General features: G+C 38.4%; 2 protein-coding genes across 2 annotated transcripts; one reads left to right on the top strand and one right to left on the bottom strand.

Moving 5' to 3' along the window:
- Positions 1–34: 34 nt before the first annotated feature.
- spz5 (spatzle 5 Toll-1 receptor) lies at positions 35–8,926 on the bottom strand. Its single transcript, XM_011500628.1, has 7 exons — positions 8,867–8,926; positions 6,519–6,676; positions 1,582–1,671; positions 1,341–1,487; positions 1,098–1,259; positions 696–938; positions 35–231 (listed from the first exon to the last, which is right to left on the bottom strand). Exons 1-7 carry the CDS (start codon positions 8,924–8,926, stop codon positions 60–62), a joined length of 1,032 nt encoding a protein of 343 aa, XP_011498930.1. The 3' UTR covers positions 35–59.
- A 5,454-nt stretch (positions 8,927–14,380) lies between these two features.
- LOC105362987 (manganese-transporting ATPase 13A1) lies at positions 14,381–20,216 on the top strand. The gene is made up of 18 exons (XM_011500554.1): positions 14,381–14,869; positions 15,221–15,486; positions 15,564–15,792; positions 15,869–16,022; positions 16,108–16,260; positions 16,356–16,538; positions 16,605–16,742; positions 16,840–16,960; positions 17,028–17,182; positions 17,292–17,467; positions 17,709–17,948; positions 18,055–18,264; positions 18,384–18,573; positions 18,654–18,908; positions 18,995–19,331; positions 19,433–19,595; positions 19,687–19,830; positions 19,915–20,216. The coding sequence occupies exons 1-18, from the start codon at positions 14,597–14,599 to the stop codon at positions 20,020–20,022; spliced, it is 3,495 nt and encodes a 1,164-aa protein (XP_011498856.1). The 5' UTR covers positions 14,381–14,596; the 3' UTR covers positions 20,023–20,216.
- The last annotated feature ends 1,427 nt before the right edge of the window (positions 20,217–21,643 follow it).

Below are 21,643 nucleotides of genomic sequence, written 5' to 3'. Positions count from 1 at the left end.
GCCGATCTCGGCCGATGGAAAAGGTTGACCACGTCGCTCAGGGCAGCTCGGCCAATGTTTTAATAATCCAGCGTCACCTGACACATGCAGCCGTGTGGAAACCAGAAGACGTCGGTGTAGAGTCGATTGCCGCTCCCCTCCAGGGCCACCAGTCGCTTCTGTACATACTGCTGCTGGCATTTGCTCGTGTAGCCGAGAGGCAGAGAGCAGAGGCCATCGCACGTGTCACTCCTACGGAAGATACGCCAAAAATTAGTTGGTCCTAATCACTCCCTGACAATCGCACGCTCAAACGAAGATAAAAGAGCCCTTGGCCGCCATCGATCGGACGATTGGGCGGGCAATCCGGTCGATTCTACGCCAATGTCGCTCTCTCTCTCTCTCTCTCTCTCTCTCTCTCTCTCTCTCTGCTCGAGCCACCGCTTACGTCCTGGTAATGTCCGCGCGATTTTATCGATCGGTTGCCTTTGTCTCGAATGCTTTTAACAACCGGCGCTCCTTTTAAGCGCTCCTCTACCTCCACCTCCATCCACGCACCGCGCACGCTTATCCCTTAACGCAACGGGACATTTTAACGTTAAATCAAACGACGGGGCAATTAAAGAATCAAAGCCCTTCTTAATCCCACCGGCGGGCTTTCTAACTTATCGATCGATTACTAAAGGGGTTTATTAAGTAAGGAAGCTGTGTCTCACGTGCAGATTTCACTTCGGACGAGCTGCGAGTATTTCGTCTGCTCCTCGAGGTTCACCACGAACATCCAGTTCCCCTGATTGTTGAGGGCGGCCTTGGGTGTGATGAACTGCGGCCGCGACGAGCATATTGAGACGGTGTCGGGGTCCGACTGTCTCTTGGCCCGATTGCCCGCCGCCACGAACTCGAGTAGCGGATTCCGGTAGCTGGTCTGGCCCAGACGATGTTGTCCCGCTCTGGAGCTCCTGTGGCGGAGTTCCAAGTGTCAAAAAGGAAGGCAATGAGCCGGGGAGGGACAAATCGAAGGGAGAATCGACGAACCGATGGAGGGGGGAAAGCATCGTCCCAGTCAGTGGCGCTGACTGGGCGGTTAACCGATCATCGAACGACTGCGCTATTATTACCTGTGGTTCCACGAGCCGAGTTCCGGGATTAAGGGTTCGGGATTTTGATACCGTGGATGCTGAAGCTGACCGCTCGTCGAGCGATGATAGCCGAAACTTTGACGAACGTTGAGCGTTGCGCTCTGCGTGCTGTACGGATTGGTATTTGGCGGGGGTAGATATCTGAAAGTATTGCTTAGTATTTGGTCGTTGGGCGATAGGCGAGACTCACGAGTCCCGTGTTTCGCATAATTATCACATTACCTGTTGTGTGTGGCATTGAACGGCGGCAGATTATAAAGTCGCGTTGGATTTTGTGTGTAGGATAGGGGCGACGTTGTCGGCGGGTAGAGCTCCGAGGGAAGCTTGGGTTTTGGATAGTCATATCCATAATCGTCCTCCGGCTCCTTCCTAAGGCGACAATTACGGGTAATTAATTGGCGAATCGACTATTGGCAATCGATGCTAGTCGATGGCTGGGTACGCGTGTGGGAAAAGCCCTTACCTGTTTGCATCGAAGTTGTCGAGGGATTCGTCTCTGAGAAACTTTTCGTAATCGACTGTGCCCTTGTCGATGAGGAACTTGATAAGTTGCCTGCAAAGATTGTAAAATATGTTCAATAACGATTTAATTTGCATTATTGTTATGCTTAAGAAGCGAAAAGCGTTTATTAGATTGGGTTGTAGATGAGGATGAGGATTGGGACGGGGAGTTGGAGTGGTAGTGGGAGTGGGAGTGGTAGGGGGTTAGGTGTATTCATAAGTAATTCAAATGCTCTTGTAATACTGGTAGATGAATGTCTCTATCGCGATGTTAATTAAATATGTTAATTTGTGAGGGCCGGGAGTCATTGGCCTCGTGGCCAGTCGTTTATCATATACAGAGCGTTTCGATAAGCTGGCCACGCATAATTGAAGATGTGAAAAAATTTATGATTCAAAGGAGACGCAAAAACTTCTTTAGAAAAAGAAGGCATTTCCACCGAGCTTCGAGAGCGTTTTATTATTCTTCTGAAAACGTTTGGGAAGGAGAAAATAAGAAGAAAAAAATTAAAAGAAACAAAAAAATAATGTAGGCGTAAAAGCGGGATTCGGAGATAAATGTAAATTATCGATGAAACTGGAATTAGGGAATAAGTTATACAATATCTATAGACGAGTTGAGCATTATGGAAGGTCTGCTAAGAGGATCATTACTGGATGTATAAAAATGTGGTACCATAAAATTAAGAGGTATACAAGCATTTCCGCAAGTCTCGAAACGATGCCTAAACTTTCACCGTACCCGTACCACGAAACGATCATGATGATCGAAGCTACTCGATGTTTAATTCAATAGTCACATCGTATAAAGCATCATTTTCTTATGCTTCGTCGCCCGGACAATACTTGACTGACGACCAATACTTAAGATCGATATCGCACTTTTATTTTTACTTTCCAAGTACATTGTGATTAAAGCCAAATATTGTTCCAGTCGTTAAACTTTTTAAAAAAAAATTAAGCTCGTTAAACTCTATGAACGTTGAATGTCTTTGTACGCTACTAACGAAAGTCCAATCGTTTTTAAAGAAAATGAAAATATATATAAATAAATGAGGGGGGAAAAGTAGATAAAGAAAAGACGAATTTACGTTGTATAAGTCTAAAACGATAGAACATATCTTCATTGCTTTCTGCGTTAAACAAGGACCTCTAAAGAGCTCTATTATTATTATTATTGCCGAACAGCGTTATCGAAATGAACGAAAATTTTGAATACGCAGGCCCAAGATTATTGAAGTCTTGGAAAGTCGACCACATTGAAGAAGCGACTATTCACGCGTGCAAACATTGTAAATATCGAACAATAATAAGTGTGATCAATAACTTAGAAGCTGCGTATGATCATAGCAAGACCAAGGTCACAGCGCACTGGCCATCAAGTTTTTTTGTTCACTTTGCTTTACGCAATCGTTTTTAACCTGTTTTTCATCAAATCCAATGTCCCTTTACTCCGTAATATTCGATGCCGTAATATATCACGAAGTTATTCATTTGTCTAGTTGAAATTATGCATCATTCTCAATACATAAAATCCTTTATGTATTGTGCCTTTTCCATGGAATTGGTTGTTCGGTACTCGTGACTTGGGCCCGATAATGAAATATGGTTATGTAATCGATTAATATTTTATTGTTGATTAGACAGGTTTATTGTCGATAGAATCGGCTTATGATTGAAGAGATATTCGACATCATTCACCAAATACTCACACTACATGCATACACACACACACACACACACACACACAGATATATATATATATATATATATATATATATATATATACAACTTGTCGTAATAACCCTAGGTTAAAATATGTATTACGCGGCTGTTTCATTCTGTGAATCAATCTAGTTGAGACCTGTCTTATGCAAATTTGTGCTAAGTCAACTTTTTATAAAAATAATATCTCTTGACGAATTTTTTTACCCCATTCAATTGCTCAATACTACTTATTTCAGAAGTATTTGTGCATTATATATATATATATATATATATATATATATATATAGTATATTATATTCTTCCAATGCCTTTCGACTCACAGAGCTCATGATAAAAATATAGCGTCAAGTAGTTCTCTTAAACATAATACTTTTGTGTTGTAAGCAAAACAATCGGCATCTTACTATATATATATATATATATAATAATAATAATAATAATAATAATAATCCATTGAGCCTTTATATTTTTTATATTAAAAAAATGATATCTAATTTTAGAAAAGTAGTATCTCCATGTATAATACAAGAATTAGCCAATTAAAATATTTTACTACTATATCAAAGATAATTTCAAACATTTTATCTCCATTTTAACACTTATACGTTACGAGCGATTAATTGGAATTAAAAACTTGTCAGCTTAAATTGAATCGAAATTATTTAATTAACAAAATGAAAATTATAAGTTTAATATATTAGAAGATATTAAAAAGTTTATATTAATGTATCTTTTAAAGTATATTGAAGTGATAACATTTTAAAATCTTTTTAATAAATAAAATTAAAATATTCTATTCTATTCTATGAAATTAAAAATTTTTTTTTTCCTTATAACGATGACAAGTTTCATTAATTTAAATAATTATTTTTTCTTATGTCTCGCATATATTAGTAATTTTGAAATAGAAAATATTTTAGAATAATTAATAGCAGATGTACTGAAGTATAGATAGAAACAATCCATTAATCTCATCTATGAAATATAAATTGTATTTCATACTCTCTTACTCTTCATACTCTTTTGAAATAAATAATAATAATAAATTAAAGATATATTTCAAAATTAGTTCTGCTATTATGTACGGGGCATGTGTACGTGCAAATATGTACAAATATTTTCAACATCGGCATACAGGTTTCTATGATGTTATTATCTATCATCATCATAAAATTTACTTTAAAAAATAGTTATATCGAAAATACAGTTTCATTACGCACTTAAAACACAAGAATAAATTACATTTACAAATAATTATAATGTTATAGATAATTATTTGATATATTCATATGCGTTCAACAAAATTAATTTCTTCAAAAATACTTATTCGTATATTCGTGGATTTCTATAAGTTTTCTAGCATTTATAGCAAAAGTATGTTGGTATGCGCGATATTTATGTATACACTACGCTTTCAGAGATTTTTCTTATAACTTATTTCGTTTTATCAATATTTAAGATTAGGCCAGAATACGATGTTACATTTCCTTATATATCGCTTTCAGTAATGAATTAGAGAGTAATTGAATATTAATTTTTAGTAAATTAAAAAAATTAATGCTATATGACTTGTTGCTTTTATTTTTCAAACGATTTAACAATTACTTTACGATGTAATTTGTATTGTGTAATCGTGCATAAATATGCAATAAAACGTACATAAAATATTGTTAACGAATCATCTAATACGTGCATGAGAAAAGGCATTTTTTCTTAGGCGTAAAATACAATTTCAAGATAAATAAATTAGATTATAATTTACTACAATAAGGAACTTTCTTTACTTTATGTGAGAAAACAAAAAGAATTGATTTCAATTTATTCAATTATTTAATGATAATGTTAATAATATTAATAAAGCTATTATGAGAAAGGAATTGTATATGAAACATTGAGAATAAGAATCCCAATTATTCTCGTTTATATGCTTTATTCGCTGTTCTAGACAAGTGAGATTATTTATAAGGCAAAATTAATGATCACGTTTTTAAGAAAAACAGGTATATTTACGATTTTATGAAAATTATATCTATCTTTATTGCTCGTTACGGCATTTCATTATAGAGTGCCTATAAATACATAAAATAAATAATAAAGTTTTAAATTAATTTTTCTTCCTAAAATTTATTCTTATTTCTTTATTACAAAAACACATGAATATGTCATCCTTTTCTCTTTTATAGAAGCTCATTTAGATTAATGTTTTTATGGTTCAGTACTGTTGTTATCTATCTTGATATTTTTATGTGAAAAAGAAACTTTTTATGTGAAGAAGAAAGTATTGTTACAAGAGTAGATAGTTTCGAACAGAATATTCCGGGGCTTTAATTAATAATATTAATTCAACAACGCGATAAATTATAAAAACTTTATGAAATGAGTATTTCATAATTACAAAACAACACTGCAGAATGACTATCAATCTACCTGTTGAATATCATTTTATAATTTTAAGTAATAATTTGAAGGACATGTTACGATTAAAAATGACGAATTACAATTATAACATAATTAAGAAAATTGGCGAACTATAGATATAAAAAATCGTTGAATTAAAATTAGCTCGTACCAGATTACTTTCAATGCTTAAAGCTTTCTAATTTAAAAAAAAAACAGTTGTAATAAAGATGCTTTTATGATTGATTTTAATAAGATTTTTATAAATCCTATAGCTCAATGTACATAGGCGTGGATATATAAACACACGTTGTGTGCGTGCGTGCGTGCATGGGAGAAGGAAAGAGCGCGCGCGTGAGTGTGTGTGTGTGTGTGTGTGTGTGTGTGTATGAGGGAGAGCGAGAGATAGGAAGCAAGAAGTTAGTAAAGTTATTGATAAAATGTTTTCGGTTCCGAGTCGTTCTATTAGCTAGCACGTGAAGCAAAATCTTACGCTTAAATCTACAAGTTTTTAAGGTCAAATAAACCAATATCCTGCCAAATAATTTTGAATTAACTATAGCAAAATAGCCTTAACGCTGCTTTTTATTTACAATTAATTCAAATGTGGACATTCCTTTTTATCATACAGCATGTAATCGCCCTTCAAAGGAGAAAGAAATAGAATCTTATGCCTGTTAACCACCAAACGCTTCCAGAATATTAAGCGTATAAAGCATCACTCGTTCCCTTACCTTACCATCCATTTTTAGCAATATAGCAAATAGTCCTTACTGCGGATATATATCTAAGGACTCGCAAAAGGTTAGTCCTGGCTTGGCGCATCTTGGCGTGTGGCCAGGTGGTGCAGGGACGAACGAAACCTGGATCGGCGGCGCAAGCGGGCATCCGTACTTGGAGCACGGCTCATTATGATACCCATTGGCCAGGAGCTGGAACATGTAAATGTTTTTTTTTTTCAATATGGGCCTGATAATGCGTCGAAGGCGGACATGGTCGAGGGCGGGGGGGGGCGAGGTCGATACAGCCCTCGGCAATCGAGCGCGCGTAAAGATAATGTTTTTAAATTTAATGGGCGCTCGAGCAACGCGAATTATTAGGACGGGACTTTCGATTTTGCGGACGGTTTTCGGGTGAGCCCCGGCTTTATTAGAAATGGCAATAAGCGAAATCCTTGAAAAAATTGCTCGCTCGAGAAAACAATGCCGGCTGACGCATAACTCTATTTTTAGGTGCTTTCTTTTTTTGCAGGGGTGGGGCAAAGCGGGGAAACGGCGGGGCAACGACGTGTGATGGGGTGGGGAAGGTGGGCGCGAGAGAGAGAGAGAGAGAGAGAGGTTAGGAGAGCGACAAGCGCCTGCTGGGCCAGGGGCATGGAGGGAGCGACGGAGGGGGGGGTGACTCTATCCATACACGCCTCGACCGAGCATTTATTATATTACGCTACTCGTTGCTTTAATATTCTTCGTCTTATTATTATTAATCTGTCTTTTCGAGCTTTCGTACGAGATATTCGCCGTTTCGTAGGAAGAAGACTTTATCTCGGGCGCCGGAAGTGCATGACGACGCACTTTGGATCCTATAATATACAATTAAATGCTTTTTTTATTAGCTCGCGTCCTCATGCAGTTGATACAACAATTTAAAAGCCGAGCGCACTGTTCGCGGTTCGTTTCGCTCTTTCGGTTTGCGCCAGGAGACTTGTCTTCTCCACCCCCCTCCAACCGCCCCATTCCTGTCCCACGATCATTTCACAGCCATTGCGACGCTCGTAGTAAATTTTTCGCTAAAAATCAAAACTGCTCGCAAACAATGTCCATTAAAAAATTGAGCCTCCAAATATTTAAAGCCGCATAATAGCTAATGACTAGAGCGTTGCGCGCAACTGTCAACGTTCATCGGCATTTTAAATGACGTCTATGAAAACTCATTTGTCGTATTGATATCTCAAAATGCCGCCTCGGCATTTAAACGGCTCGCGTCGACGTGTGAACCTGCCCGACAAAATGCAATCGGCTTTGCCTGTGCGTTTCTTCCATAACGGAGGGGCCGGATTTTTGTGCTCATTTTGTTCCGCGCACTCGACTTATTACGGAGCCCATTAAACAATTCGTATCGCCCATAATAAGCAGCCGAGCAGCCGTTTTCAATATTTTCGGGCTACCGAAACTAGGCCTTTCTATTACGCGACACCTATTATTCATGTGGCGCGCGCTTTCGCGCGATTGAGCAACGGACGGTCAATTCGCGTAGAGCCTCACGGAGTCGTTGAGGTAATAAAGGAAGAAAAAGTGTATCAGCTCGACCGTGCGAGCTGGCATTTGCCGAATCGCGGGTACGCGTTGCGTCGTTGTCGTCGTCGTCGTCGTCGTCGTCGTCGTCTCTCTCTCTCTCTCTCTCTCTCTCTCTCTCTCTCATCGTTCGCTCGTTAATCGGACCTCGAGAGAGACAGCTAGAAAGTGTGGGTCGCGCAGGGACCCATCGCATCGAGCTCGTTAAGCTTCGGGGCCCGTGCTCTTTCGCGATGTGCTTTAATGACAGCCGGAGAGGAGCGAGAACGAGTTCCTCGGGTGACAAAAACGTAATTTATGGCTAGCACTCTGTCTCTTTCTTTCACGTCTCGCACACGTAAAAGGCCGCGTGGTTCCTTTAGTCGAAAACGACGGGCCTAGCTCGCCAACGTGTCTCGCCCCTCCCCCTCCAACCATCGTCTTCACTTGTATTCTCTTTTTTTCTCTCTTTCTTTTTTACCTTCTTCTTCATTATTTTTATTTTTTTATTTTTTTTTCTCGTTCAATAATTCAAGCGAGCGCGACGTCAAATCGCTCGTTCCGGCACGCCGACTTTCACGCGCGTGCGGCGATTTGAAATTTGGCATGCGATCGTTCGTCATCCGCAACTTAACGGAAAACCGAAAACCAAGGAGTTGGACGGAGACGAAAATGAGTCGTTAAAGGGGAAGGGGGGATACGATGAAAAATTAGAGATAAACGATGCGGATGATGAGATGGGGGAAGAGACGGGGTGGAGATGAAATACCAGCGACAGGGCGCGTTTTTAGCGGGCGAACCCGACCTGGATAACGATGCCCGCTAGGTTGCCTCCTAGGACGTATTACTCACCGTCAGAGTGGAAAGCAGCAGCAGCAGCAGCAGCAGCAGCAGCCACTGGTGTGTCCACATGGCGATGTCGATGACGCGCGGGGGCGCACGCGAACACAAGTCGTATGGTCGAGAGGAGGATGAAGCTCTTTTGTTCCCGGTGCGCCTGGTGCGCTAAATATCACTTCGGAACTTTCCACGCGGCATCAATAATTCGGATTCTCGAAGCTCGCGAGATCGCATCGAGCGGCGAGTTTCAGCACAGAGTCGGGCGAACAGCCGACAGTTTCATGACCCCGACGAGCCGAGAGGGGCCAGAGGTGTAAGTCGCAGTGTCGTCGAGGAACGAGTCCCGCAGAGGCTCTAGCTCTGGCTCAGGCTTTGGCTCGCGGTCGACCGGGACTGCTCCCGGCGACTCGGCATCGCGCCACGCCAGAGGTCAAGCGGCTCGATCGCGTAGGCGAGCACGTGCGTGCGAGTCTCGCGCCGGTCCTCCTCCGGTCCTCTCCAATTCCAGACGGGGGCCCGCTGCTCGCAAACTGTCCGTTGATCCTGTGGAGGAGCGCGCGAGCTGCTGGGCCCCCGGTACGCGGCTGCGTCAGGGTGGGGCTATACACTTTCACTGGCGCCGCGCACACGCGCGCACATTGTACGTCGGGGGGATATGGAGAGACCACCTGGAGAGGGAGGTCGGCAGCTAACGAAGACGCGCGCGCTCCTTCTTGACCTCCTCCCGTCCTCCCTGTCGTCATCGTCGTCGTCGTCGTCGTCGTCGTCGTCGTTATAGTCTTCGTCGTTCTCCTCGTCGTAGCCGGGCATCTTCGTCGTTGTCGTCATACCAGTTGCTATCCATCCCCTCCTCGTTTGACTACTCACACTTTTTTTTCATCAGTGATTGGCATTCCGCGGTTTCCGCCAACGAACGCGTAATCTACGCTCGCCGCCAACCTATTGACGCGCCAAAGTCTCGTTAGCCAAGGAGACGATGCCTCTCCCTCGTTATAACCCTGTCGTTCAGTAACCAAGTACACCCTTTTTGGGCCGCGCGACCTCCTCTCACTATGCGCATTTTAATGTCCTTATATATTTATATGGTTTATATGCTTATATCTTTTTCTTTTTCTTTTTTTTTTTTTTTTGTATGCGCATTGAGATCGAGAGTCGATGCCGGATGAAAGTTGAAAAGTAGAAGAGCCGTACGTGACGCCGAAATTGTTGGCTTTCTTACGTGCGATGAGACAGCCGCTGTCAGTATGCTGTTTCGTGGAAGTAATCGATTAGCATCTCTTTCTCGGCGAAGATAATGGCTTGAGCTGGCATTCGCCGCTAGCCCAAACGTGACAAAGGATCGCGCTTTCGCGATTGATTTGGAATTGAATTGCTCGATTGGAGGAATTCGTACGGAAAATAAAGATCGATTTGTTTTACTTAGACGCTTCTGTGAAAGTCTTACTTTAATCTCGCTCGAGCGCACGCCTCACTAGCACACTTCGTGAATTACAATTGCGGTCTCAATGGCCGCTGCTTTTTTCTTCTTCTTCTTCTTCTTTTTGTTCTTTTTTTTTTCATCCGTTTTTTCCCCCTTTTTTTCGTTTCTTTTTTTTCTTTTCCTTCTTCTTTACGCTTTCAATTATTTAACTAAACCGCACGTTACTATTGTATATCAATATGCTGCTAAAGTAAAAAGTAAGTAACAATTGTACCTGTCCAAGCTATCATTATATACCGACAATCGTAGGCATATAATGGACGTAACGTTCTACAAATGTTTTCTCGGTACAATTGCCATTCAACATATGTAACATTGCGAGCATTGCTGATTTTCATTTCGCAATGATCGTTTATTATAACCGGTGGCATTGCAATGTTACTAAGGTAGGGTGTAATTGGATTAAATGATGCGAGTTAATGTTGTCTTTCCTCTTCAAACTCTTGCTCCGTGGATAAGTATTTGAATAAAATTTAACAGCAATTTTAGTGGAATAGCCGTATCGTCGTATTTGTAAATTATCCGACCGTTAAAATAATACACGGAGATTGTAAATTTAAGTTAAATTTGCAACGTTATGTTATTACAACAATAGTTAATGATTATTGGTTCTCTGTACACGTAGGCGATTAGTTTATGAGCGTGACAATGAATATAATCTCATTATTGTAACACAGATTCCTCAATCGACCGGCCCTTCGCTCTTACAGATATGTATATATATATATATATATATATATATATAAATGTCGAGTTAATTGAATAAATATCTCGCTCGAGGGCATATTGTATGGTAGGCGGTGAGTGTGTACTAATGTACGTATTACGTAAAATGAAAGTGAATATTTGATCTGAATTTAATGAATGTCATTCCTTTAAAATTATATTATGATACTATGACGACGACAAAGATGTTAGAGATACTTGAACTTTCTTTTTCGCTTCGTGTATGCCCCTATCTTACAGCTGTTAAGATAGGAATTGTATTAGGATCTGTGGGCTTGTGTATTTAAGCTTATAATTAAATATATTTATAAATCTAATACCAATGTTCCATTGTTATGAATAGGAATAGCTTTAATAAGTACAAATTGCATTATAAGTAGGAATCGGATGAGTGAAAATGAATATTAAAATTGAATTCTCTTACGTTTACATTGTTACATAAATTACGTAAAACGGAAAGGATGCCTAATCTTAATGTAAAATAACTTAGATTGTGATCGTAATATTTATAACTGTCAATAGGACTATAAGGAATAATATGAATATATTAAAATACTTTCACGAAGGTTTTAGACTAGAATTTTTTATTTTGACAGATGGTCTTTAGTATTATACAAAAATTATAGGAAAGAAGAAGAAGACATAATTCAAATATTTTAAACATATACGAACATAAGTTGAGCTATCGATTGTATTTGTCTGTAATTAGATTATCGACAAATATCTATGAAACTTTAACAATTGCTATATGCTACTGGATTTTCGTGTTTTACGACACTCTATTATATGTGTATATATATTAATATATATATATATATATATATATATATATACGCACAATCAAATTATTTCACAAATAAATATAATAAACAATATAATAGGTGGTGGTTTTATGCATAATGTGAGTACTAATGTGCAAATTTCAAATTTGGCAAAGTAATGCTTGTTCATATTTGTTGTTGTTTAATGTTATTACCGACATTTGCAATTAGATATTTAAGAAAAAAGTTATTGTGCTTCGATGTATTTAGGAATAGGTGAAATTGAAATAAAATCACTCGTAAAGATAATGCTGGAACAACCTGCCTGATTGCTTCATTTTTACGAGGTGTAAGCTTTCTCTCTATTATAAGCTCTCTCTCTCTCTCTCTCTCTCTCTCTATATATATATATATATATATATATCTTTTCTTTTCGTGTTTCTTCATCTTATCATTTATGCGTACAAGTACACCAAGCAACATTACTTTATAGGTTGGTGAGCGATTGTCTAATTCACAACAACTGTTTCATAATTATTGTAGTTACATACTGCCTAATAAGTACATATTTTTTATTCTATTAAATTTTTCTCCATCTTACGAGTATTACGACTGTATAAGCGAATGTAAGCCTTAGTGTAAGAGTATGCCAGGATGCCATAGTTTTTTAGGTGATAATATTTTATTAGGCGATAATAATCCATGTTAGTGGTACCCGCACAACTACAGTAACAATGTTTTATTAGTCTCTAAAAGACTCGAGTACTTTTTACATTTGTCTCCGCGAAATACATCAACATTCTTCAATAATCTTCAAATAACTACAAATGCATACTCAAGGAACATGAAAAATTTTGGATGAAAATTGAACGATGTTATTCTATTGCAATGCGTGAAATATCCAAAATTAATGATCGACAGATGTTTAATTCTACATATGTCAGACTTCTAACGCTGAGATCTCATGTAAAATCAAAAAACAAGAAAAACCAAAAACAAAAACATAAACTACAAAACCGACAGACAATTGTAGAAGTATTGTGATGCTCTCGTCTGTCGATTACAATGCAAAATGGCACAAGTTCGTATCTCCAATTACTCAATGCATATTAAATTCACTCTCCAAGAGTTGAATTTTTTCTAAAATTTACTTTTTCTAACGATCCTTCACATCGTTCTTATGAGAAAATCTTATGAAAAAATTTATTGAAACGTAAAGTTGTATAGCATTACTCGTTAATAAAGTAATTCTTCATTTTTTATATTACGGTTCGAACGCTGTGATGAAGAAATGTCGGAATAAGTCGAACGAGCGAAATGAGCCGAGTACATCACTTTTTCTTAATCTTCCTGAATTTACAGCCGAAAGAATATCGTCGTTTTCGAGGCAAATGTCAGGTCTTTTTACATTGTGGATGGAATTTGGTAAAAGACTATCTGGCCGAATCACCTAGTCGTCAAGTAGCTCGAGAGGCTTTGTCAACATTATCAACGATGCCCAAGAAACGAGGCGAGCGATACATCATTTTCACGATCTTTAACATTCGAGTTTAACATTAGATCGCAGATTACGTCTCTACAGTTGATTTCTAATCTTTCATGCTGAATGGCTGGTGTCGAAAGACGCGTACGAGGAGGAATTTATGAGCGAGCGAGGCATCAGCCATGAAAAGTTTGTTAAGAATGGGAGAGATAGGATAAAGATGATGAAAAGCAACGATAATGTGCGAAAATCTGTCGAACATTCGTTCTTCTTCTCCTCGTTTTTCCACAATCAGCCAAGCCACCACTGTACAATGTCCAATGTCTTGGATCCCGTAAAACAAAACACTAAGTTGCAACCGATGACCAATGCTTAATTAATTCTTCTCAAACGCCACCCCGAACAGCGCGAACCTTTCACCTCTCGGGACGGTGAAAAAAGGTGGCGGGTAACGTTCGTCTCATCCTCATCGGCCGATCAATCATTACCGGCCACGAAGAAGAACGCTTCACACCCTCTCCGACCAATGAAAAAAGTCTCGTCCCCAGCCCTGTGCCCCTAGTTCCACGAAACCGGCGACATTATCGTTATTGCAATGATCAAAGGGTCACGAACTCGACACGAGGAGCCAGTTGATCGTTGAAAGAGGCAAATCCGCTGTCTGCCTGCACAACGCGACCGATCGACATTAAAGTGACGATAAGCGTCGATTAACGACTGTTGATACTGTTGGCACTGTTAATGTCCAGATGGCGGGGAAGCTGGCGGCCAAGAAGAAGACCTCGTTGGCGTAACGATGACGTGACGGGACTGTAAAGTGACTGGGTAGCGACCGAACGATGACGGTGTCGTGACGGTCGGGCCGTCCGACGGTATCGCACTCTCGCTGTTTCGCTCGTCGCTAGGAATTCCTGGGACTGGTGACGGAACGCCATCGATGGTACCCGTTGTGAGCAGCCGGCCGATCGACGAGGACTCACTCCTCGAAAATCGCAAGACGACGTCCTGCCCGGAGAGCTTGGCTCGCGCGATAACCCCAGGCTCTCGACCACCCGCCCAAAGGTTGGCTGGCTCGCTCGCTCGCTCGCGAGAGGAAAAAGTCGTAGTATAGTAATGCCGCGAAGAGCATAGGTGGAAGGGAGAGGAGTCAAGGCAGAACGACTGGTTGCGGCTGGTTTACGTCCGGGTCTGGCTAGTTGCGAGATCGCGAGGAGGTTAAGTGTGACTCCGGCGTTTGGCAAATCGGGCGGGGTTCGCAAGTACCTAGCTATCTTCGCCGTTGAGCCGCGATAATGGTGAGCACAACGTCTACGTCGACCTGCATCGACGAGCTCGTCCAGAGCGTCAGCTTGCATAATCCACGCAAGCTGCTCTTCAATGGTTATGTCCTGCCGTTCGTCTTTACGGAGCTCGTCTGGATCTACGGCTGGATATTTATCTACGGGCTTGACGATTATTACGAGCCAGGGCTCGTGGGCATCGCCATCATCGGCGTTCTCCAGATATTTGTCTGCTTGTGCTGCCAGTGGTCCGTGCACGTGCACGCCTTCCTCAACTGCAGCTGGGTGAGGCTAAGATTGTTTTTTCTTGTGACTTGGTGTCGGGTGGTAAGCGTTGCGAGGCCTCAATATGTTAGCGATTGTCTCGACGTGTCGTGGGAAAAAGGCGGCGACGTGGGTCTTACGGTGTTACGGTGCTGTGTACCCACGTACACACGTTTGCGGCGTGGCACCATTGGAAGAAAATACCCGGTGTCCGGAGGATTGTCGCTTTGGTTAAATGTTTGACGCGTGCTGAGTGATTGATGATGTGACATTCTCACGTTTCGCACGATTGCACCCCTTTGCACGATGTTTTCGTTTCTTTTAATGCCAAAATGACCTTGTTAATTATTGTTTTTGTTTTGCTTATCGCAGACCAGTGATCCATACAGGGCATCGATAGCTAAGGTAGTCCCAATGCCGAATAATGGTAGCACCGAGCTGGTTAAATTGCACGCGTCAAATGATACAGAGCCTTGGTTTATCTTTCAAAAAACAAAGTACGTTTGGGACGTTTCGAAGAAAGAGTTTCGAGGACTTCAGTTTCCGATTAGCCATTCCGTTAAGCATTACAGTCAGTGGAAAGGTTACGTGGATGAGAAGGAAGTGAAACAAGCCGAGCAGAAATATGGTCAGAACAAGTAAGTTGTAGTGGTAGTAAGTGCTCTTTGCCAATTGCGAGCGGAGCGTCTGATGGTCGTGTCGATTTATGTTGCAGTCTTGAAATGGTGGTGCCGGAATTCTGGGAGCTTTTTAAAGAACGAGCTATCGCGCCTTTCTTTGTATTCCAAGTCTTTTGTATGGCTCTGTGGTGCTTAGATAAGTACTGGTATTATAGTTTTTTTACACTTTTTATGCTTGTCATGTTTGAATGTACATTGGTTCAACAGCAATTGAGAAATATGGCAGAAATAAGACAGATGGGTAACAGATCTTACATGATAATGGTGAGCTGCGGTTATTGGCATTGCACAGTCTGCATTTACATTGTACCATTTATGTTATTAATTTTCTGTCTTGAAGGTTTATAGAAATAGACGATGGAGATTAATTTTTACGGACCAACTTGTACCCGGTGATATTGTTTCAATAACGAGATCTCAAAATGATAATCTTGTACCTTGCGATATGCTCCTTCTGCGAGGACCGTGCATCGTTGACGAGAGCATGTTAACAGGTTACTTACTCTTGATTAACTAAGAGCCCATTTACCGTCGACTAATCTTCTTTAGATTTTTATTTCACGTATGCTTTTATCGCAGGTGAATCTGTGCCGCAGATGAAAGAGCCGATCGAAGATATCGATGAAAATAGAATAATAAATATCGAGGGAGACGATAAGCTGCACGTACTGTATGGTGGCACAAAAGTTGTTCAACACACGTCTCCGACTAAAAATTCTACAGACCTACGAGGTATGAGGGATAATTGAGAGCTCGCGTTCGACGCCACTCTCTCCCCCTCCCACCATAGTAATATATGATTTATGAATATTATTATTTATTTTCAGCCACAGACAATGGTTGCGTAGCATACGTATTGAGAACGGGCTTCTCAACTTTTCAGGGGAAACTTTTAAGAACTATATTGTTTGGTGTAAAGCGAGTTACAGCAAATAATTTGGAAACCTTTGGATTCATTTTATTCCTTCTGATATTTGCGATCGCTGCATCAGCATACGTCTGGATCAAAGGTTAGCATACAAGGAAATACAATGAACTTATAACCTAAACACTATATTACCAAACATGTTATTTAGGAAGCGAGGATCCAGAGAGAAATAAATACAAATTATTCCTGGAGTGTACATTAATTTTAACATCCGTAGTACCACCGGAGCTGCCTATAGAATTATCCCTAGCAGTGAATACTTCATTTTTAGCATTATATAAATTGGGTAATCGGTGAACATTGTACTTCACGCGCTTAATTAATCTTATCTAATATAATTCTACTAACGACTGACAAAAACAATTACCTTCCATTGCTTTTAGGTGTTTATTGCACAGAACCATTTCGCATTCCCTTTGCAGGAAAAGTTGAGATTTGCTGTTTCGATAAGACGGGCACTTTAACTAGCGATAATTTAATTGTGGAGGGAATAGCGGGCGTTAAGTAAGTACATTCGTCAATACACTCTGTACAATTATGAAAATGTGTTACATTAAAAAATCAATTTTAGTGGTAAAACAGAAATAGTTCAATTGTCAAATGCGCCCATAGAAAGTGTTCAAGTATTAGCGACTTGCCACTCATTGGTTCAATTAGATAACAGTATTGTAGGGGATCCATTAGAAAAAGCTACGTTAAAAGCAATTAATTGGAATCTCACCAAAGGTGTGTGTTTGTGCGTTATATATATATATATATAGGCAAAAAATCAAAAGACAATAATTTAATGTAAAGGAAATATAATGGAAATACAATGTTTTTGTTAATAAATTAGGTGAAGCAGTTATTCCGATAAAAGGCAAATCACCTGGACTTAAAATTTTTCAAAGACATCATTTCTCATCATCACTGAAAAGAATGAGCGTTGTTGCAGGGTATACATCTGGTGGATCATTGGAATCTAAATTTATCATCACCGCCAAAGGTGCTCCAGAAACACTAAAAAGCATGGTAATAATAAAGTGAATATAACGTACACGTGGGAGGCTAATCGAATTTGAAATCAAACAACGATTTGCTTATTCGAAAGTACTAGAGTACATTGAAAAGTATTTCCATATCTAAAGATTGGCCAAAAGTGTTATTTACCTTTGCGTAACAGATTCATATTCATTCGCTACATTACATTAAAATAAATAAGGTGGAAAATAATTTTGTATAACTCATACTTAATAACCCAATTGTTTTATAGTTTTCGTCGGTGCCGCCTAACTATGACTCGACCTATTTAACCTTGTCCCGACGTGGTGCAAGAGTTCTTGCATTGGGATATCGTAAGCTGCCGAACTCGACAACACTGAATGACTTGAGGAATTACTCTCGGCATGATTTGGAAACTAATCTGTCGTTTGTTGGTTTTGTCATTATAAGCTGCCCATTGAAATCGGACTCAAAAAGCGTGATTAAAGAAATTTTGAATGCGTCGCACACCGTAATAATATTATTCCGTTCAATTATTGAATCGGCAATAAATAGCCAGCCGATATAATAATATATATATATATATATATATAATCATTATATTATGTTGTATTTAGGTGGTAATGATTACCGGGGATAATCCGCTTACGGCCTGTCACGTTGCGCGTGAATTGCATTTTACGGAAAAATCCATTACTCTAATATTAACAAATGAAAAAGATACTTGGAATTGGCAAAATATCGACGGGCAAATAAAACTTTCGTTACAGGATAATGGAAAACAAGACAAGATTTGGGAACAATACGCCCTGTGCATTACTGGAGAGGTACAGAAGTTTTTTATTAGTAATACTGAGTTTTTTTTTTAAATTATTTATTCATTCTGTGAATGATTTTGCATATGTCATTAATCGTAATCAACAGTGTATTAAAATTTTTACAATAGGGCTTAAATTATCTGAGAGATCATAAAAAAGATTATTTATACAATATATTACCACACGTTGTTGTTTTTGCACGTTGTGCTCCAAAACAAAAGGAATATATTATTACTGGTTTGCAAGAATTGGGATATTCGACTCTTATGTGCGGCGATGGGACAAATGACGTTGGTGCACTTAAGCACGCACAAGTTGGTAGGTTACAAGCGCATAATTAATTAAATATACAATTTGTGGTATGATCGATATTGTGATTGTTTCTAATGTAAATTTAGGCGTGGCGATTTTGTCAAGCCCCCCGAAGCGCGAAAACATTCCAAAATCCGTGTCGACCTCTAATGATAATATGCCTTCATCAGCCGCTAATGGTCAGAGAATGCATCCACGACAGCAACAAGTAAGTAATGCCAAGAGCAAATTAGATAAATTAATGAAGGACATGGAAAAGCAACAGCAGTCAGTTATCGTAAAGCTTGGAGATGCATCGATCGCTGCGCCTTTTACCAGCAAATATTCATCAATACAATGCAGTAATTATTATTCTAATGTAACGCAACGTTTGGCGAATTATTATTAATGCTTACGATTAATTAATGTCAAAAAAATAATGTTTCAGTTTGTCATGTTATTAAGCAAGGCCGATGCACGCTAGTAACAACTTTACAAATGTTTAAAATATTAGCTTTGAATGCTTTAATATTGGCGTACAGTCAGTCAGTACTTTATTTAGATGGAATAAGATTAAGTGACGCGCAAGCGACATTACAAGGCATTTTACTCGCAACATGTTTTTTATTCATCTCGCGTTCCAAACCTTTAAAGACTTTATCCAAACAGCGACCATTACCAAATATTTTCAATGTGTATACAATACTAACGGTCTTACTTCAATTTCTGGTTCACTTTTGCTGTTTAATCTATCTTGTCCGAGAAGCGGTTATACGATCACCAAAGTAACTATTTTGCAATTATAATCTTATACTGTAAATATATTTGAAAAAAAGAAAATTTTTTTTTCATAAGAATTTTAATTTGTCGTTTCAATTCGATTTAGAGATGAGAAATTATCTGCAATTTTATCCGTAAAGTCAAATGCTACCGAAATTTCTAATTCGGAAGATAGCGACGAGGAGCACTTTGAAATGAATTTAATCAACAGTACCGTTTATATAGTATCTATGACTCTCCAGGTATCGACATTTGTAGTTAACTATAGGGTATGTTAATAATTTTACTTACGCTTAAAGCTCCTTTCAAACTTAATTGAAGTAAATGATTCGAGAGGCGTATAATTATTCTGTTTTGTAGGGTCAACCATTTATGGAAGGCTTATTAGAGAATAAGTTACTTTTATATAGTCTTCTGAGCAGTACGGCAGCTATTTTTGCACTTGCTCTTGGAGTAATACCAGATATTGCCTTGCAGTTTGAAATTGTGGATTTTCCAGTCGATGTAAGTTAATTTACCAAGTTATTAATAATATCGGAATGTATTGTGCATGTAAAAATACTCACGCCTATTAATATCTGATTGCAGTTTCGAAGGATCCTAGTCCAAGTACTCATTGCCAACTTTGTTCTGGCCTTTTTCGTCGATAGAACTTGCCGATGGTTATTTGGCGAAGGGAAATTTCGGAAACTGTGATTGATCTATCATTAATGTGTTTAATGACAAAACAGTGTTTTATAATGCTACATAAGTGCAAATATGTTTATTGACTGTTTTTTTGAATAGGTAGTTACCAAATGGTGTCGTAACACCGGTCTAATAAAGTACTGAAATGTACCGATATATTGTTGAAAAAGGAAGTCTCGAAAGTTAAAATAATAGTGATAAAATGTTGTCTGATTTATTTATATAAAATGTGCGCGAATCCTAGTTTAAAATTTTAAAATTCCAATTAACAATGATAACTTATTTTTCATAAATTGATCATTTACGTAAAAATGTGGTAGTTACATTTAGCAGCAGACAGCCATATAAACAGCATAAAATTATGAATATATAATTAAAAGTTTTCTATATCTTCTGACTTAGATAAAGTTTAGATTATTTTTTAAGTTTCCGTGACTAACTAACTACACATCCCATCTCTCTCTCTCTCTCTCTCTCTGTCTCTCTCTCTCGCGCGCGCGCTTGTACAAGCTCATTCTTTAACATTGCGTGTCCATCTTTAGCTTTACCTATCCCTTTAGCCATCTTTATAATGATTTTTCTTACTTGTCGTAATAAACGGAGGAAGATCTCTCTTGGCAAACATAGTCACCATGTCGATAGTTAACTTTGTATATTTGGCACTGCATTTCTTTCTATTCTTTAATCTGAGTTTTTTATATTATATATCTTTTTTTTTCTTTTTCTTTTTCTTTTTCATTTTAGTAATTGGGATGAGAAGATTAAAATCACAATAAATAGATCATAACATTACATCCAATAGTAATTTCATTGCGTTCTAGTTCACGTTTTAACTATTGAAATTATGAAAATTTTATTATCTATATATTTTTATATCAATGTAGCATATTAGTTACTTTTTATATATATATACGCTTTTTTGGCTTTCGTGTGATTTGTATAAGAATCGCTTTCATTTCCCACTTATCTCGCTCCTTGATATCCCTCCTCACTTTTCACTTTTCCGTCTATCTTTTTCCCTTAATATCGTTTGCATGTAAATCTTGTTGATTTTTTCACATCTGTATGTACTTGTTTGATCAAGCCTATTATACCTAAAAGTCGTAGAAAAGTCACGTTAATAATATGACCTATCACAATGCCGAGATGTGAAGATTGTCGTTTATTGAATTTAGGACAACGATGTTTTTTTTTCCTTTGTTGAATCGTAGTCACAATTTTCTATTCAAATCATGTTAGTTTTTTAAAAATCGAATTATATATATATATATATTTTTTTTTTTATACTGTACTGTTTTTTTTGTATTTTGTTTTTTAATACTGCGACTTGTTTATTAGAATTATGTTTTTAATAATGTTAATTATAATTATATAATCACAACAATTAAATCAAATTTCTTTTTATATTTATACCGAATCGAAAACACCAAAAAAATAATTTGTTTTAATCAGTTGGAATGTAAAGATTTAAACAAGAAGTTTGTAATATTGATATCACAGTTCATCTGAAAATATCGATAACATTAACAATATAAGTTGTATAGTAAAATAAATTATATAATTATATATATATACATAAAGGAAATGATTCACTGCGCGTAATGGATTATATAAAGTTGCATGTACATCA

Source organism: Ceratosolen solmsi, unplaced genomic scaffold (assembly GCF_000503995.2).
Source record: "Ceratosolen solmsi marchali unplaced genomic scaffold, CerSol_1.0 scaffold56, whole genome shotgun sequence".
NCBI classification, from domain to species: Eukaryota; Metazoa; Arthropoda; class Insecta; order Hymenoptera; family Agaonidae; genus Ceratosolen; species Ceratosolen solmsi.
The sequence above is the reverse complement of the archived record's forward strand: the minus strand, read 5'-3'. Positions and strand labels throughout refer to the sequence as shown.

What these genes read in the sequence shown, in the direction of transcription:
- spz5 (XM_011500628.1), bottom strand. Translation starts at nt 8,926, where the DNA reads ATGTGGACACACCAGTGGCTGCTGCTGCTGCTGCTGCTGCTGCTGCTT. An exon ending in TCCTTAGATATATATCCGCA is followed by an intron (nt 1,672 to 6,518) that starts GTAAGGACTATT and finishes CAATCTTTGCAG; the next exon opens with GCAACTTATCAAGTTCCTCA. An exon ending in CTCGGCTCGTGGAACCACAG is followed by an intron (nt 939 to 1,097) that starts GTAATAATAGCG and finishes ACTCCGCCACAG; the next exon opens with GAGCTCCAGAGCGGGACAAC.
- LOC105362987 (XM_011500554.1), top strand. Translation starts at nt 14,597, where the DNA reads ATGGTGAGCACAACGTCTACGTCGACCTGCATCGACGAGCTCGTCCAG. An exon ending in CAGAAACACTAAAAAGCATG is followed by an intron (nt 17,468 to 17,708) that starts GTAATAATAAAG and finishes ATTGTTTTATAG; the next exon opens with TTTTCGTCGGTGCCGCCTAA. An exon ending in ATATTCATCAATACAATGCA is followed by an intron (nt 18,909 to 18,994) that starts GTAATTATTATT and finishes ATAATGTTTCAG; the next exon opens with TTTGTCATGTTATTAAGCAA.